This window comes from Parasteatoda tepidariorum, chromosome 4 (genome assembly GCF_982258835.1).
Source record: "Parasteatoda tepidariorum strain Cologne lab strain chromosome 4, Ptep-v5.0, whole genome shotgun sequence".
Taxonomy (NCBI): domain Eukaryota; kingdom Metazoa; phylum Arthropoda; class Arachnida; order Araneae; family Theridiidae; genus Parasteatoda; species Parasteatoda tepidariorum.
Genome location: NC_141758.1, coordinates 91,474,967 through 91,493,588, shown reverse-complemented (window position 1 = coordinate 91,493,588; position 18,622 = coordinate 91,474,967). Strand labels below are relative to the sequence as shown.

The 18,622-nt window shown below is 26.0% G+C and overlaps 1 protein-coding gene across 3 annotated transcripts in view; it reads right to left on the bottom strand.

The window, feature by feature from the left end:
- LOC107444534 (uncharacterized) overlaps nucleotides 1–18,622 on the bottom strand; it is a 399,483-nt gene that overhangs the window by 42,574 nt on the left and 338,287 nt on the right. For all 3 annotated transcript variants that reach the window (XM_043043210.3, XM_087161611.1, XM_087161612.1), the window contains 4 exons: nucleotides 16,828–16,999; nucleotides 11,359–11,538; nucleotides 9,779–9,961; nucleotides 5,303–5,461 (listed from right to left, as the gene is read on the bottom strand). In XM_043043210.3, coding sequence (XP_042899144.2) covers nucleotides 5,303–5,461; nucleotides 9,779–9,961; nucleotides 11,359–11,538; nucleotides 16,828–16,999 — 694 coding nt within the window. The remainder of the gene's footprint in view (nucleotides 1–5,302; nucleotides 5,462–9,778; nucleotides 9,962–11,358; nucleotides 11,539–16,827; nucleotides 17,000–18,622) is intronic.

The window sequence follows — 18,622 nt, the reverse complement described above, 5'->3', positions numbered from 1 at the left end:
AAGTGGGAAAGTCCTCTTTTAAATTTAAAAATATTCTGATCTTCAATTCTGGAATTCGTCAATTCAATTCAAGAATTTCATTTTATCAACAATTGTGTATAAAAAAGAAGAAACAAATATGAAATTCAATATTATAAATTCAACAATGAACAAATGTGAAATTCTATTTTAGTCATACAATTTAAAAGTAGTAATTACTATTGTAAAATACTACTGTTAGCACGACTAGTCTAAAATACTGTTGAAAGATACTATTTTTAAAACTAAAAGCAGTATCCAAATTAAAATAAAACCTTTTTATACCGTTAATACTGATTTATGCCACCTCCCCCCCCCCCAAAAAAAAAAATCAACTGTTTGAACAGTATGAAACTGTTAAAATTTGCTACTACTAAAGTTGCAAAATTAAGCGCAAATTTCCGAGTTTTAATATAATTATTGTTCAATTAAAATGAAATAAAAATTTAATCTAAACCAACGTTTACACAGAATTTAAATATTTTTATCAAAGCAGCAATACTTTTTTTATCAACATTGAAACAACCAATGCAGGTTTGCATCAAATTTTAATAATAAGCTGCTTAAACATGCAAGAATGTTAAATATTTATCAGTAAGGGCTAATAGTCGATTTAAAAATAGCTCCTTTTTAATGAGTTTGTTTATAATCGGTAATTATTGCTAAAAATATTGCTGCACTTTGAAATATAACTGCTTAAATTTATTGCGACAACGGCATACAAGTTTCCGAGATTTTATACTAAATGGTTTAATATAAAACAAAAAAGGTTCAACTAATAAACTATTTGAACGATATACTTTAACATAAGCCGTGATAATTTTTACAACATAGAAACTAATTGCACATTCGAGTTTCTCTATTTAACTAATCTACAATACTTACATTTTTTACTCCAAACTATTAAATTTCAAATAAAGAAGTTAACGCGACGAAATCAAAATCATTTTCAAACAGTTGAGCCCAAAACAGACCAGTAATAAACATACCAGTTAAGCCCAAATGAAAATGTAGTAATACAGGCAATTTAACTACAAGTCTGTTGTTGTGAAAACTAAATATGAAGTTAGAAAGAAATTGAATAGATTAAAAGTAAACGTGACAAAAAGCAGGTGGGCGTTATAAAACAGGTTATTCTCCGAATCATTTTTATTTTTTCCATCCAAACGCCTTCTCTGATGCCCAATACTAACTGTGAAATCATAATAACGTTATGTCAAGTTCTAAGTAGGACGATAGTATCAATGCCAAAATCAGGAATCATTATTGACCTTCAGTAAAGATAAATTGACCTTTATTTATTTATTAAATGAAAGGAATTTTTTTGTTTGAGCAATGATTTAATTCATAATGAAATAAATAAAATAAATGTCATAAACAGTATTTATCTATTTACGTTTTCCTTGCAATTTACGATACAACAAAACAAGCTAAAACTTTACAATTTTGAAAATTTATAACATTCTAAATTTGATAAATTATTATTATAGAAAATTACAGCAAGAAGAAAAAATATGCTTGTAGTATTAATAGTTTGAGAGCATTCTGAATTTGTTAATTTGGAGAAAATAACACTTTTTTATTATTGATGTATGTCGTATTTTTAATTATTATTAATTGTTAGCCTGGCTTATTACTATAATCATCGGAGTTTCAGAAAAAATTCGAGTTGGTTCTTTATTTTTGAATTAAATATTTATTTAATAATTATAAATATTTATAAATATTTATTATTATAAATATTTATTTATTGAAAAATATTAACCAAATAACAATTTAAAAAATAAAAATTAAATCACATGACGTGGTCTTTTAACGCTAAGCAAACAAATTTATATAACTTTTGGCTTACGGGCTTAACATAACTAGTCATAACATTTTAGGCAAGAAAAACTAAAAAACTCAAAATGATAAAACTTTGACTTGATTTTCTTCACTTGTATTATTAAATTTTACTTATGTCAAAAGTCTGCCTCAAACAATTACTACATTTTTCTATTTATTCCGAAAACAAAACCTTAGTCTACAACAGATTTAAAGAAAAAAATAGATATTTTTATTTATGTTTCTATCAATTATCTATTTTCCAAAACATTTAAAAATTAATTGACATAAAACCAAACATGAAACAAATAATTTAATCAATAATAAAAGAATTTAAATAATAAAAAACGCAAATGAAAACAAAAAAACGAATAACGTGCTTTTTCCCTTAGTTTAAAAGTGAAAAATCAAATAGTTTTTTAAAAAAAATCTAATTATTATGTATTTACTGAATTTTACATTCAATACTATTTCAGTTGTATAAAATTATAGTTGCAATTAACTTAAAACATTTAGGAATATATATTATTAATGAATTAGTTTTATTCATAATTTATAAACAAATTCTGACGCTTCCAGGATCCGAAAGTTTTTCTAAGTATTTAAATTACCTGTAGATTCGAGTATCAGGCATTAAAATGACTAATTATAACTTATTGAACTATAAAAATATATAAATAATGAATGAAATATATAGAACAAAATCTAACGTCTGAAACATAAAAATAAAATTTGTCTAAAAACAATAATAATTTAATCTTGTCATTAAATTATTGATTTAAAATACCTGTTTTCATCGAAGGACAGTATCATGATCTCCGTTCCGTCAGGAGATATTTCGAGCTCGAAATTCTAATTTTAGAATAGTTCTCAAAACAAGCATTTTTTTTTTTTTTTTACATTTCTATGAAACAAATAAAATCCGAATAGTAACGACTACGAAGAAAAATAAGAATAAAAGTTTTCAGAATCTAAGCATTAGTTTTGATGCTTATATAGATATTAGTTTAATTTTAACAAATATTAAAGTTTTTTAAGTGACACGTGATAAACAGCTGCCCGTATGTCCTTGAAAGTAGTGCCATCTTACGGAATTTACGTAAATGAATTACTTAACGGTTGTATATTAGACAAAAATTATAAAAATAACTTTAAAAATAAATTTTAAAAGATTGTTTAAAGGCGATTTCATGACTGCCTGTAATTTTTGTTGGCGTTGCGATCACGGTTTGTATTGTAACTTACTAAAAGAATAAAAAACAGTTTAAAAGGATAAAAATCACGCGCTTCGGAAATTGTTTAATTTTTGGAATTAATTGGTTTTAAGTTCCAAAGAAAAACAAGAAGAGAAACATTTAAGTTTAAAAAAAATGTTACGTTGTTGTGTAAGTTTTGTTGCTTTTTTTGTAAAATAGCGTGAAGAAAACGCCATCTCAAATCGTTCAGTTGAAAATACTAAGTTGTTCTTCAAAAAGATGGCGCCACCATAAAAATGAAATAAAATTTTACTCTATTATCATTGATTACGTAATATGCATAAAATATCTTTTTTTAACAAAAACATATAAATTTTATTTTTTAAAAAAGGAAAAAATGTTTTTCCAATTTAATTACTTATATATTGCTTAGTTTTCAAAGAATATCTTTAATCTTTAATGCAGAAAGTTTGTAATTAATTTTAAATTGCTTTAAAAATTTTGTTTAATTTCATTAAATATTTCTTAACACTAGAGAGACTGAAACTTAGTATATACCTATCTTATCCAAAAGCAGTCAAAATGACTGGATTGTGAAAGAATGAATAATGTGTAAAGAAATTTGTTTAAAATTAATTTTTAATATTTTTTATATTATTTATAGTTATACAACAAGTTATTAGTAAATATTAACAATAATAAAATTATATGTTGTGCAAAAAGTCACAAAATTCTAAGAAATTGCGTCATTATATGCATCATTGTTTTTCTTATTGAAATTAAAATGCAGTCAAAATGACTTCCTTGGGCAATCTAGTGTTAAGTTATAGCAAGAAAAAAAACGAAAAAAAAAAAGTAAAACAAAATAAAAATTAGGTTTTTTAAAAAAGTCCATATTTCTGTAAATTTTTAAACTAGGCTTACGAAATTTTGTGCAAATATTTCATATAATAACCAAAATAATTGTTACTAGTTATAAATTTATTGCGACTTCTTAGGTATAGGGTGTTTGAAAACACTATTTTCCGTATGTAATTTATTCTCGGTCCCTCAAACCTCTAACAGCTTTAAACGTCATTGATATGAATAATAAATCGCATTATCTAAATACTATAAGTTATAAAGATAATTTCTTTAGAAATATGAATAAATGTAATAGTATGGAAATCTTTCTCTTATGTTATCAACACAAGACATGATTTTTCTTATATTATTTCAGGTTAACCCCATTTACTATTTCTCATAACTAACAATGCTTTCAACATTGATTCAATAAGGGGAAATATTTCAAATAAGTAACAATAGGTAACTTTTTATTCCAATTTTTTTAAACAGAAAATGCAGAACCTTATTTTGTTTCTAACTCAATTTAGTTTAAAGTTCTCTAAATTCTTTTTAACTACTTTAAATTAAAGTTTTAACATTTATTTTAAATTCATAGCATAATATACTAAAAAAATAAATTAATGAACTAGGAGTGTTTTTGCTTTCATATTTATTTTTTAACCATCTTTAAAAGAGCACGAAAAAGGTATACAGCAATTAACAAATAAACTTATTAACTTACAAATAAATAAATATACTTATTATTTAATAACTTATATTTTTATTAAATAATAAAATTAATAAAAAGTAGCAAAAAGTAAAAGTAATAAAAAAAATACAGAAAGGAACAATTTTTTAAAATTATAAAACAACAAACTATCAATAATTTACAGAAATAAACAAATTAGCTTAACAATTACAGAAATAAACAATAAGCAAAAATATCAATTTAAAAACTGCTAAATTAACGAAACATTAAATTTTCAAAGAACAAAAAACAGCCGTTTTCACACTTTCAAGAATGTTCCACATTACCGAAATTTCTGGAAAATTTATCGATGAATTTTACCTCGAAATGCATTGATTTAAGAAATTATCTCGAATAATATCTAGCAAGGTTAATTCTATCACAAAAAAAAAAAAAAAAAAAAAAAAAAAAATTGAATTGAATTTATATAAATTTAACGGCCGTAAAATGAAAGAAAAGCACTACAATCAAGGTTAAACTATTTAAAGTTACCATTAACTACAGTAAAAAAAACAATTTTATTTATAGTAATACAATAGTTAAGGAAGATCATTAATCGTCAAATACCTTCACGCAATTGTCATTAGTCAATAAAAAGACTTTCTTTGCATTGTTTTTTGCAGCTATTGATTAGAGAAAACAAAGGATGGGAAAAAATAATTCAGAAATTGTATGTATGATAATAACTTACGTATTCCGCTGACGTTAGGGAATCGGCAGACTTGTGAGTGGCACGTGCAAAATGCAAGGCTTTCTTAGCTTCTTCAATGACGTGATGTAAATCTTCCGAATCAGAATCGGACTCGTTGCTTAAGGTGTATAATCTCTGTCCATGGCTGATCAAGGAAGACTGAAATGTAAATAAGAAGGAAAAATGTTGAATGTTAAATGTTATATGAAAGGTTTCGTAATTGAAAAGTTGAATTGTGTGTATTTAAGAAGTATTTTTATAATTTTCGAAACTATTTGATCTTCTTATTTATGGAATTAACTTTTTAAGATCATTATCTTAAACGGCAATTTGGTATTGATATAAATTTAACGAAATCACAAAAGAAGCTTAGTGAGAAAGTAATTCCTAAAATAATAGTTTTTTTTTTATTCTTCCAATGTTAGTACTTATTGTAAATAAGATTAAGTCGTTAAAGATTTAATAAAGAAGGTCAATAATAATTCTAACAAAGAAATTATAAAAAAATGGCAACGTGTTAGGATAAGAAAATAAATTAAATTTTTTTAACATTTTTAAAAAATTAAAATTAATAACGAAACTGTAGTTTATGAGCAAAAATTCACTATAAACATGAAATACCAAGAAAATACAAGATACAATGCATGTAATTATAGCTATTTCAATTAGAATAGCTGAAATTCGACTATTTTATTCATGACGACTACTTTTATGAAATTTAAATATATCTCAAAAATTTATGAAGAAAACAAAGTAATTAAAAAAAGTTTATGTTTTGATGAAGATTTTTTGTTGAAAAAGTTAACAAAAATACTATCATCAGGTGTTTTATCAGTCTGTAACGATTTACATAATTTTCTTCTTTTTTTTATAGAAAAGAGAGAACATTCTTTATTTCCTTACTTAATTTGTCAAGATTAATAATGACGAACATTATTCTAAGATTATTGATGGGAAAAATAAAAAGCGATCAACTTGAATAACATCGGATTTTCAGATATATTCCATTTTAAATATAATTAATTAATGCAGATGGTATTTAACGTTACAAAATCAGACCTAAATAAACATTATATTTAACAAAAAACTTTTTTCGAAGTTTTTGGATATTTGACCTCAAAATATGAGTAGTAGCCGCGATCTCGAAAATAGGGCCCTAATAGTTTCATCGGGAGAGCGGTCGAAAGTTTGGACCCTTTATAGTTAATTTTACTTTGTTGTGTATTTCGCCATGTTTGAAAAAATATTCAAACGAATGAGAAATACCTATAAAATACGTTTAGACAAAGATAATTCAAAGCAAAAAATAATTTTTGATAATTATTATTTCTTTACTATTTATTTAAAAGAATTTTGAATATTTTGAATTAAAAGGTAAGCAAACTTTTACATAATTTTAAAGAATTTAATTTTAAACGGCAAAATACTAAATTAGAACGAAATCTAATTCTTGTAAAATCAAAAATTAAATATATTCGACTAAAGATTAAATTTGGTAACTCGGAAACTATTTGACTGTTTGTGCTCAAATTTTGCTTTCTGCCATTTAAAATTATTTTTTCCAAAATGATGCACAAATTTGTACTTCAAAAAAATAAAAAAACTTTTTTTTCAAAAATAATAAAAAAGATAATTAAAAATTATGTTTTGCATGAAATTATCTTTGGGTAAGACAAATTTTATATCTGGGTTAAAAATATTTTCGATTTGCTTCAAAAGCTTTTGAGATATCATAAATTACATTAAAAGTAAAATTAGCATTAAGGGGTCCAAAATTTCAACCGTTCTTCTGACCAAATAATTCAGCCCGAATTTTACAAATTGCGATTACCCCCTGGTCCCATATTACGAGGATCAAAGAATCCGAATTAGTCAGGATAAAAAAAATGCTTATTCAGAGAAAACACGTTTTAGTGTCTGATTCCGTTACTTAGAATGTCGTTCGCGCCTATTAATAAGTGTATTTAAGGTTTTGCTTTTAAAACATTAAGATTGAGTCCAAGTATTTGAAAATCTGATCAGTAAAACAAAGTTATTCAGTAAGTTCACTTTTCCTTCTGCACAATTGTACTGTTGACGCATTCGTAAGAATTATATAGTGGAATGACGAGTGTATGGTAAATTGTTTTTTCAGCTTAGTGTGTTTTTAATCGTGGAATCATAATTCTCAAATATGTATCTTTGAAGGCAAATTATTTTAATCATAGTTGCAATTAAATTTTTATTTAACTTACATTTTTAATATTCTTGTAAATATTTTTACAGCATAGGATCAGGTGGTGTAAAGTGTATATAAAATTAAGCTTTTTTATTTTTTTTAAAAAGAAAAGAAAAGAAGACTCAAAAATCAAACAATAAAATTTATTTTACCTTAACTTTTGATGCATTTTATTCACAATGGATTCATATAGATTAAATATAAAGCATAAATTATAAATTTTGTTTATTTTCTTACGGTAATGCATTCAAAGGAAAATGTTTTGATGTACCCACTCTGGGTTAAAGTGGATATACTTCCAAAATTAGTATATATTTCATTAAAAAACGTAGTTAAATATTGTTTTAGAAAGGAAAATGGTGTTCAGTAAATGCATCACGATTACATTTAAAAAATAATTGCTAAAAATAATTTATTTTTCAAATTTTAAAATTAAAGAGTCAATGTTCATGGCTATCAAAATAAGGTTTCACTTCGGTTTCATTTTGCTAAATTCTACTCAATTACATCAAAAAGCAATGAAAGTGTAATAGTTTTTGACTTATTTAAATTATAAATGAGAGTATAAAAATAAATGTTTATAGTAGTATTAATGTAAGTGTTTTTACTATTTGTTCTAGCAAACATGTATTTTTATTCAATATGGCTATTTAAAAAAAAATTCCATGAAAAAACTGCCACATGTAGGCAGAAGCTTGCATGAAAACTCATCTATATCTTTAAATGTGCTTACTAAGTTGTACTATTAAGCTATTTTGGTAATTTTTTTAATCGTACTACATGTCAGTTATATATCTATTTCCCCCCTACTCTCTTATTAAAAGAAATTTTGTTTTTAGTGTTAAAATTACTGTGCAGGGCTATAATCAAACAGGCAAATTATTTTTTAAAGCATATAATTATAAAATTTAGAGCATTGGAGCTAAGGCTGAAACAGAAGTAAAAAAAAATATCCCCATCATACAATACTTAGCTAAGCCTAACCATATACACACTTTACCTCACCTCAGAAAACAATTCATAATAAAAATAACTTTGAAATTTATTCTTGAATTTCTACGTATATTTGTACTTTAGATGTTCTTCTACCATTTTAAACTAAAATTAATATTCTTAATGATATTAGAAGAAAGTTCATGAACAGCTTAAATTAGCATACTGAATAAGCTACGTTCATAAATAGATAGTTTGTAAACATTAATTTTTTTTATCCGTTCTTAAACTAAAATAAAAACGCTTGTCGCAATCCCAGTTTCCCAGTAAATGTCTCTAAAAATATTAAACAAATTAGCTCAATTTAAAAGGCCATATACCCCATATACACCATATACCCCATGAACACACTTTACCCCTCCTGACCATATATATTATTAAAATATTTTCCGTTGCTCAAAGGATTTTTTTTTCGTTAATAGTTTGTTAAATAATAATTATTTATTCAGATTCTAAAGGTATTCTCCTTTCAAAATGCTATATTTTTTTGTTAAACCTTTTTACCTGCGAGTAACAAAATAGAAGTACTGTGACATTTTTTAAGCATACTCATTAAAAATTTATGAAATTATACAGACTTCTCAAAACTTGATATAAAAAGTCCTGTAAATGTTTACATATTTTTAAATAATCATTTGAAATTTACTTTAAGATATGAAAAATGTTGTTTAAATTAATCTTTTATAAAGCTATATCCAAATTTACTTCGTAAAACATGATTTTTTGAAGAATCGAAAAATAAAATAACTGTTTAAAATAATTTTAAAAAATATCACTCAAAATATTATAATATGAATAGATATTGAGCTTTTTTTAATGTATAATTATTTTAAAAAATATACCAATAAACATTTTTAAATGAATATTACACTAAAAAATATTGTGAAAATATTTAATACACACTATCGTTTCTGAAAAATTGCTTAATTTAAAGATTTTTAAATCTGTCAGTGTTTCAAAAGTCATCAATTCGGAGTGAACATCAAACAGTGATTATTTAAATTGTTTGCTTCAAAAAATAACAAAATTGCAAATGTCAGAATAACAACAGGGAACACCATAAATATCAACTACTGTTAATAAATATATACCAAGATTAACTGATAAAAGAAGTACAGTGTCACAACAAATTATTTTTAAACTTTGAAGTTAATTTTATTAAATCCTCCTTTTCACCACCCGAATTAATCAATACAATAGAACCTCATACAAAGCACATTTAAAAAATTAGCCAAATTAATACCAAAAATAATTATCTAATATACCTTTGATGATTTTTTAGGCGACCTTGGTGCATCGTTTTTATTCGTTTTGTTATTTGAGGAATTGATGAATCTCAGAGGTTGACCAATGGCGGATCCATAATCATCTCCAAATTCTGTCAACTTCCGAAGAGCTTCTTCATCAACTGTAGCCTCCGAATAACCTTCGCTTAAGTAAGGCATTTCCTATAAAAAAGTATGATGGAATAGTTAAGTATTATACAATAGGTCCTATTATATCGGATGAAATTTCAAAATTTAAATAGAAATCATATACAGAATATGTTGCTTCACCATTTGCAAAATTAGTAATTTTAGTATGTTTTTAAAGGCCAGTTCATGTAAAATGTCAATGCAACGTACTTAAATGTGTAAAATAGATGTGTGTATATATGTGTATATATTCAGTATAAATCTTAATTGATTTTTATCAACATTGCTAGCCATAAGGTCATTGTTAATGAGTACAGTTAAACTTCCTTACTTCTTTATAGGCTATTTCTTCTAGCTTAAATGAGCCAAAAATCAGATTTTACAGAGATTATAGAGAGAAAGCATATCGAAAAAACAAATAGTCGGGAAAAATGTTTATGAAGATCAAGATAAGTAAGAGTTAATTGCATTGTTTTCGGGACAGATCTACAGATTAGCGACAGGTATAAGTCTCTATAAACTATTTTATTGTCCGGTAAAAATGCAATTTTTTACAAATGTTTTTATTTTTTTCTTATTTTACAGATTCTATCAATGTAATAAGTCACCGTTCGAGTAATATGTATAATAATATAAATTAAGTAAATTGAAAACAACCGAAATGGAAACCTGCTAGATAAGTGTAACTTGAAAATGAACTTCAGTTATAAAACGGATATTTTGAGGAATATTCAAAATGTTATTCATAGTGTGTTTATTTTGTATTTTATTTTGGTAGTATAATATGTTGAATAATTGATATTTGAATTTTGATTTTTAAATCGATACACAACATTATGTATATACTCTATAAATGTTAATTGAAAATAAATTGTTTATTTAGAGTATTAACAAGTTATAAACTATTATAAGGTGCATTTTAATAATTATAAGTTTTGAATTTATTCAATTATTAGCAATTAGTTAATTTCAGTTAAGTTTCAACGCTTAATAATTTTTAAAATATTATCTTCATACCTAATTTTTTAAATTTAAAAAAAAACTATAAAAATACAATTTTGTTTACAATAACATGCATTGAAAACTTTCGTAAATAGTTATCTAAGTAAGATAAATCTTATAATTTTAAATTCATGAGAAAAAAAAAAAAACAATTTTAATAAAAAAACGCGTAAAAATAGTTATATGGCATGAAAAGTTAAAAATAAATAAATAAATAACAAACATAATAAATACGGAAATATATTTTTTTAAATCTATATAATAAAGAGTTTAATAAAATAATTTCATAAAACGTAACGGTATGAAACACTGAAATATAGCACAAAGAATTTCCGAACAAAAAGATTAAAATTAGTAAATCCTGATTAATTATTAAAAGGAAAAAAAGAAGGTTAAACTGATTAAAAGATAACATGAATAATCATTACCTGATAACTGTCCCAAACTTGATCCGATACCGTACTTTGCTCTTCCAAATTAGTCAAAATGACGTCACTTTCCACGGGTGATGGGATTTCGGAATGAAGGCACTCATTACAACTGTCATCAAGAGCTAAGTCTTCGCTTAAGTTTTTCAGAACTAAATCATCACCACGGGATATTTTAACCTGAAATAGAAGAATACATGATCATTGTGAATGAATAACTTTTAAATCACTGAATAAGGAATGAAGTAGTTAGCTTTTATTTTGTAGCTGTGTTAAAAGATAAACATGTCATGTAATTTGACATACAAGGAAGAGTTGTTGACATATTATAAACCCTCTAGGTTTAATGATTAAGATAATTTTCATAAGGGGGAAAAATATCGATTTTGTTCAACCAATTTATGTCAAAGCTTAGACACTTACTGTCATAAAAATCTAGATTTATGACAATTCAGAGCCTACTTTGTTCTTATGCGGAATATCAAATGAAAACTAGTAATATTTGGAGCTTGTATGATGATTATAGAGACTTGTAAATTTTTTTCAAGCACATTAGCCTAGAGCAGGAGTAGTCAAGGCATGCTGAGGAGTGGAATTAAGGGTTTTTATGACTTATCTAGAAATTCCATGTTTAATATCGCAATTCAAAAGTTTTAAGGTAGATTTGATAGAGTTTTGGGTGCATGTAAGGTATGAGTGAGCTAGAGGTCTTCATACTAGGTCGTGAGTTCGTTAAAACAGTCCTTTTGTTGGTTGTGGTGCGGTAGTTTGGAGAGAATGTTTACAGGTCAGGCGTTGTCCAGGTCTTCATACTAGGTTTAAAATAAAGTGGCATTCCCAACACGGCTATTAAAAAGGCAGAGTTGTTTAAATTGGAACTGTGTGCTAGGCCATGGTTAAGTTGTGCGTGTATAATATAAGAGTATTCTGTTTTCAGTAAAAAAAAAAGTCGTGAGGATTTTTATCGCCATGACTCTTTTATACTTATTAAAGAGCCGTGGTGATCCACGTTCGAATCCCAGCATAGTGTGTCGATACGAATTCAACACAAGGTTTGCACCGACCACAGTGGTCACGTAAAGTATCCTCAGAGGTAGACGAATATCATGGGTTAAAAGCCCTTTGCCGTGGAAGATTTTTTTCCATGCAATGAAAATGCGGGTTAGCTTCCATAAAAATATCCTCCACAAGGCAAATTTCTCCAAATACTTGATCCAAGTATTCCATTGCTTTCCGGATTGGGGTTTAAAATTACAAGGCTGAAGAGTTGAACATTGGTAGTCAAAAACTCAAAATTGCATCGGCTGTTCAACGAAGGTTATAAAATTAAAAAAAAGAGCCTAATAAAAGTTAGATTTTAAGCAGTTGTTCTATGAAACAAATATCGCTCCCATATGAATATATATATATATAAATAATTATATATTGTTAATAAAATTATAATTAATTAATATTATTAATACTAATTATAATTTAAATTAATACATTGTAATTAATATATTTATTATATTAATTGTATTGTTAATTAATATTGTTTTAAATTGTTAATAAAATTTTTATAAATTGAAATTTAAAATTCGCAAACTAAAATAAATTTCCTTAAACCATATTCAAAAAAATAAAGTTTTCTATATTTGAAATATAATCACATTTTTTGATCCATGAATTGATATTATTAAGTTTGCTTTTTTTAAGCAGTATACAATTTCTGTATTTTCTTCCTTCTATTTGATATTATTTTCAATTTATATTTCAGGAATATTTTTAATTTATAAAAAATTATTCTTCCAAACCAACACTTTTAACCATTTGTATATAGAGCAGATTTATTAATTTACTTTTAATTAATTTTTTTTTAACAAAAATTGCTTCAGTTTTCAAGTAACTGCGTTATTTATTATAAAAAAATAAATAATGTTTACTATTTTGATATCTAAATGCATAGAACTGCAAATAAATTCCATTTCAAAAGATATCTCAAATAAAATAAACGAAAATAAATGATAATTGAAAAAAGTAAAAGAAAGATTACTATATGTTTGAGTAATTACTTGAAAATTCTAACCCATAACTGGGTGGTATTAAAATAGTTGTTTACTTTAACTGCACACTACTTCGAATCGCAATTTCTTTGAATGTGTAATTTAGGATATTAATTATTAATATAGAAATGCAATTAAGTGATATTATATTTAGATTTCTAAACAAACTTTTCCTCTCAGCAATATTCTGAACATGTTAAGGAATTCGTTTAATTTATATTAAACGAGTGTGTTTATTTTTTTGAACGTTTAAAATAGCAAAATATAGTTTCCATTAAAATTAAATTTTAACTATAGGAATTCTCTTTATTTCAATGGCTACTTAAAAGCTTTGACCCAAAACTTAGTGCTATTATATAATTTTTCAAAAGTTATTTTTGTTGTATCCGCATTCTAATACTGATGATAAATGTTCTTTGAAAGTATAATTCAGAATTTTATCAATAATTTATCTAAAATTACAATAAAAAGAAATGCTGAAGAGACCAGAAGGTTCTGCTTTCTGTTCGCTTTGCTCACCAACCCCCATGACTGTTTTGCAATTTTTTTGTCTGACTATTAATAAATTGACATATCAAATTAGGAATTATTTACTTAAACTATTAGAAAAAACTAATTTTTTTTATTGTATTTACACAGATTTGGTTTTCGATTCTATTGGAATAACCTAATAGCCTAATAATTTTGCTCAATTATCATGCTAACAAAATTCACGAACTTGCTTTTTACAAAAACTTGTCAAATATTCTATGACAAAAAGAACATAATGAAAACAGAGCGAAAAATTAATTCTTAATATTGCGTTAGAATTATCAAGTGTTATTTTGTACTCTTTATTGTAATTACACGTGTTGACTGTTTACATAAAATTTATTTTAAATTATAACCGGTGTTGAATAGCCGACCCAATTCTGAATTTATGACAAGGTTTAACTCCGGAGACTAGTAATTTCGAAACCAACTCTGAAGAGAAGGGAAATCCTGGATCAAGCATTGGGAGAAACTAGCCATCTTGGAGAACTTTTTGATGGAACTAACCCGCATCTGCGTTACATGGAGGGGAAACCTCCCACGGTTAGCCCGAAAGAAAGAGTATATGACCATTAATTTTCACCACTAAGGATATCCTTAAACCTTATCGGGAGATGAATGTTCTATCCCCTGAGCCACCGCGGGTCTGCATAAAATTTATTATAAATTTAAAATCGTAAAGAAATAGTAAAATTATAATGAAAATTTTTTATCATGAAATGTTATATACTAAACCCTTGATAGAATGCCGGTGTTGAGTTCGATTTGGCAACCGATTTAACATCCGGCATATATACGCAGAGCAGCAAGGTTAGTGTTAAATCTGCCATAAATGAAAGTTCTCTCGTTGGTTGTGGTGTAGAAGTTTAAAGAGAGGGTTATTACCTCAGAGAAAATTAACATAATATAGGATCAAACATAATATAGGATGGTAAATAAATAATCCTAACAAATACCAATAATTAAGAGAAAAATAAATAACACTGCGCTGTTAGGAAAAAAAAACTTTCAAGCCTTGACATAATTTTTACTATTTTTTACGTAAAATAACCTCTTGAATCCTATTATGATCTTTGTTTAAGCCCATCAGTCATAGTTTTCTGGGAATACCCCGCCTCCAGATAAAGGTAAGTGAAGAGTGAAGAGAAAAAACCAGGGTCATATTCGGATTTAGGTGGTTATTTTACGTTAGAATGGTATATATGTTCAAAATGAAGAATAAAAACAAAGAAAAATTATGGACATATGAAAGAAAAGAAAGAAAAAAAAAGGGGGGGGGGAAATAATAAGTAAAAAAATAACAAACAACAGCTTAAAAAAAAAGGGAAAAAAAGGATGAAATTTTATTTAAAAAACCGGAAAAAAAAAGATATAATCTTTTCTTCAGCCCACACGATTATATCCGCAAAATATGAATTATATATATATATATATATATATATATATATATATATATATATATATATATATATATATATATATATCTCACAGTGCAGAAATGAGAAAAACGTATAAGCAGGTAAATATCGTTATATCTTTAACTAACCCTGGGCTGATGATAGCTAAAAATATCGGGAATTCCTTTGTTTACTAAATATCATACCATGTGATTTTTCTGTCCAATGAGAATACATGTAAAGGCAAGACGACAATTTTCGTTTTATGATATATAGAAGGATAATATTTTTTCATTTTGACTTGGCAACATATTGAAATGATCGATGAGCTCCATTAACTTACTGATTCATTTACGGATGACTGACTCAATATCAGGTGACAACTGGCAATTTCATCGCTCGCATGCAATCTGTACTTTACAGGAACACAATGCTCCTGACCCTATTTAGACTTTAAAGAGAAAGAGAGGAGAAAAAAACAGCTTTAAAAATGCGAACCATTTTTGAAGTATATTACCGAACGTCATAAAATAATATTGTACATGCTGGATCGTGACCTCAGAGGTACAAGTAAGTGAAAATAGGACAAAATATAAATGGTGGAAGAGGATTCTTCTCTGGGAATGCATTGTTCTTTCAAATATTTAATATCAACATGAATCATAATGATCTAGGATAATGCTTCAGGAAATAAATAGACCTTGTAAGTGAAATGGATTTTATTGAAATGGATGATTTTAAGTTTCGAGGTGAGGTAATTTTAATATTTAATAAAGGTCAATTAAAAGTTTGAACTTTTCTGTTTAAAATGTTCTGGATAAATAGTTTTAATTTAAAACATTTAAAGATGAATTTCTTAACAAAATTTCATGTTTTTCCCAAAGAAAACATTACTGTTACGAAGCGCAATATGAATAGAAAACCTAATACTGGATTATAAAAGAGAAGTAGACAATCTCGCCATATTTACTAATTTTAAAATTCAAAGAACTATTATCGAAATAAGTGTGCGATAATTATTGTGGCTTATGTGAGTTTATCATGCATGGTTCCCATAAGAAAATTTATTTAAGGTGTTTTTCAGACTTAATTTAAAATGTTGTTGTTACAACAGCCAAGAGGAAAATTTCCAAGAAACAGAACAGAATTTAAAATGTTGTTGTTACTACAGCCAAGAGAAAAATTTCCAAGAAACAGAACAGAAGTCAACAGAACAATTAAAGGCAGTTGTATTGTAAATTAGTTACCCTAACCATGCAAAATTTCACGACCACGTGCATCTCTACTGCTTTTCATCAAATGTTAAATGTTTCAAATAAAATAAGAGAACCATTTTGAAGTAAATGGCTCTATTTAAACCGAAACAGAATAAATAAAAATCGTGAGTATACATTATTGAATTTAAACTTTGAACTTTATAAAAAAATTAATAAAACTATTTTTTTTAAATAAAATTTTTAAATAAGTTGAAAAGATTAAAAAAAGACGCAGAAACTTACCTCCGAATGTGATTCATCATCCTCAGAATAAAAGTTATTTTCAGAACTTTCTAAGAATGTAGATTGTTGAGAAAAATGCCTTGATCTATTTCCGTATCCAGTAAAGGAATTAGTGAGAGTTTTTGACCTTTGACGTCCATTGTCACTGTCATTCAATGCACTCCTGGAAGACCTATTAATGAAACCCACGAAAACATCAAAAAGCATTCTAGAAATTGTCTATAGTTAATTTTACTTTTTTTGAATTCCTCATTTTTTTTAAATTTAATTGTTTTTATGAAGTTATACCTTGAAATTTAAAATTCTGGAGAACATATAATAGAGGTTTTATCATCAGAACAAAGCTCGGAAATATTAAAAAAATTATTTGATTATTTAATCAACTTATTTTAAACCAATTAAATGAAAACTTTTAACGTAATGAAATATTTTATTTTTAAAAGTATGTCAACAACATATAAATTAAGGAATATTTTAAATTTTAGTGTAAAGAAAACAAACAAACAAATGTGACTATCTTTAAGAATAAAATTGTAAAATGTCTATTACTTCTTGTTCGCAAAAGAAACTCATTTTATTTAAAAAAAATATTAAATATCAAACTTGATTTCTAAACAACTTGTACGCATTTTCCAAAGGACTTCAAAGTCACTAGATAGCAATTTTTATCAATTAGTCAATCATCAATTATCAATTATTATAAATTTTTTTAAATATATGAATACACTTTTAGCATACTTTAGAGAATAATATTCATTGATTAAATAACCTCATTTGTGAATATAATATTTCTTTACTTTTCTTATGATTTAATAATAATTTTTAAACAATAAATTGATTCAATATACATCTCAGTTTAAAGCACTGGCAGAGGACACTGCTCATTAAAATGCGCCTAAGAAAAATCAAGCTGATTACTCATTCTTTTGCATGTTTTTAATAAGACTAAAGCAATATGGGCTGATAGTAAAAAACGTAAAAAAATAACAGGTCTTATAGAAAATATTAAACTCTTACAATTAGCTAGGTGAACATCAAAATAACGGTGAAATATACACAACTTTATATACTCTAGTCTTTTCTTAAATAGCTTGATTTGTACAGATAATATATCTCTTATTAAACTTTATAATTATTTAATAGCTATCATTAACTCATAAATTGATTTAGTATATTTCTCGATTTAAAGAGCTGGCGGCAAAACAAAAATCATGACTTAGCACCTAAGCGAATTCAGGCTAATTGAACAATCATTCATATAGTTTCTAATTAGCCTAAAGGCATATCGGCTTATTATAATAAACCCAAGAAGCCTCGCTGAATAGAAAATACTAGTGGCCGTACCAATTACCCAGGCGCATATTTAAATAGCGATTTAATTAGCATAAGGTCAGATTTTAAGGTCTAATTAGCCAACAATATACACATTTCTAAAAATAACAAGAAGCCACATAGGTTTATTTTGGCTTGAAAATAATAAAAAAAAACTATTTTTAAACTTGTCAAAGATTCTGTCATTTTAATCTTAAAGGAAGCGTAAAAATTTTGTTATTTTTAAGATACAATGGCGGAAAGAAAATATTTCTTTTTATCTGTACAGAAGAATCATAAATCAAAAGTAAATACGTGTCTTCAACCTCAGTGTTTACCGTTACTTCCATTTTTGTTATCCAATGACGCGGATAGTATGATTTATTGCCAAACTGAATCACCGGCTAATTTAGGAATGTATTGTGTTTCGATAATAAGTGCTCGTTTGCTTTGAAAACGAAATCGAAAAATGAAAATTTATTTT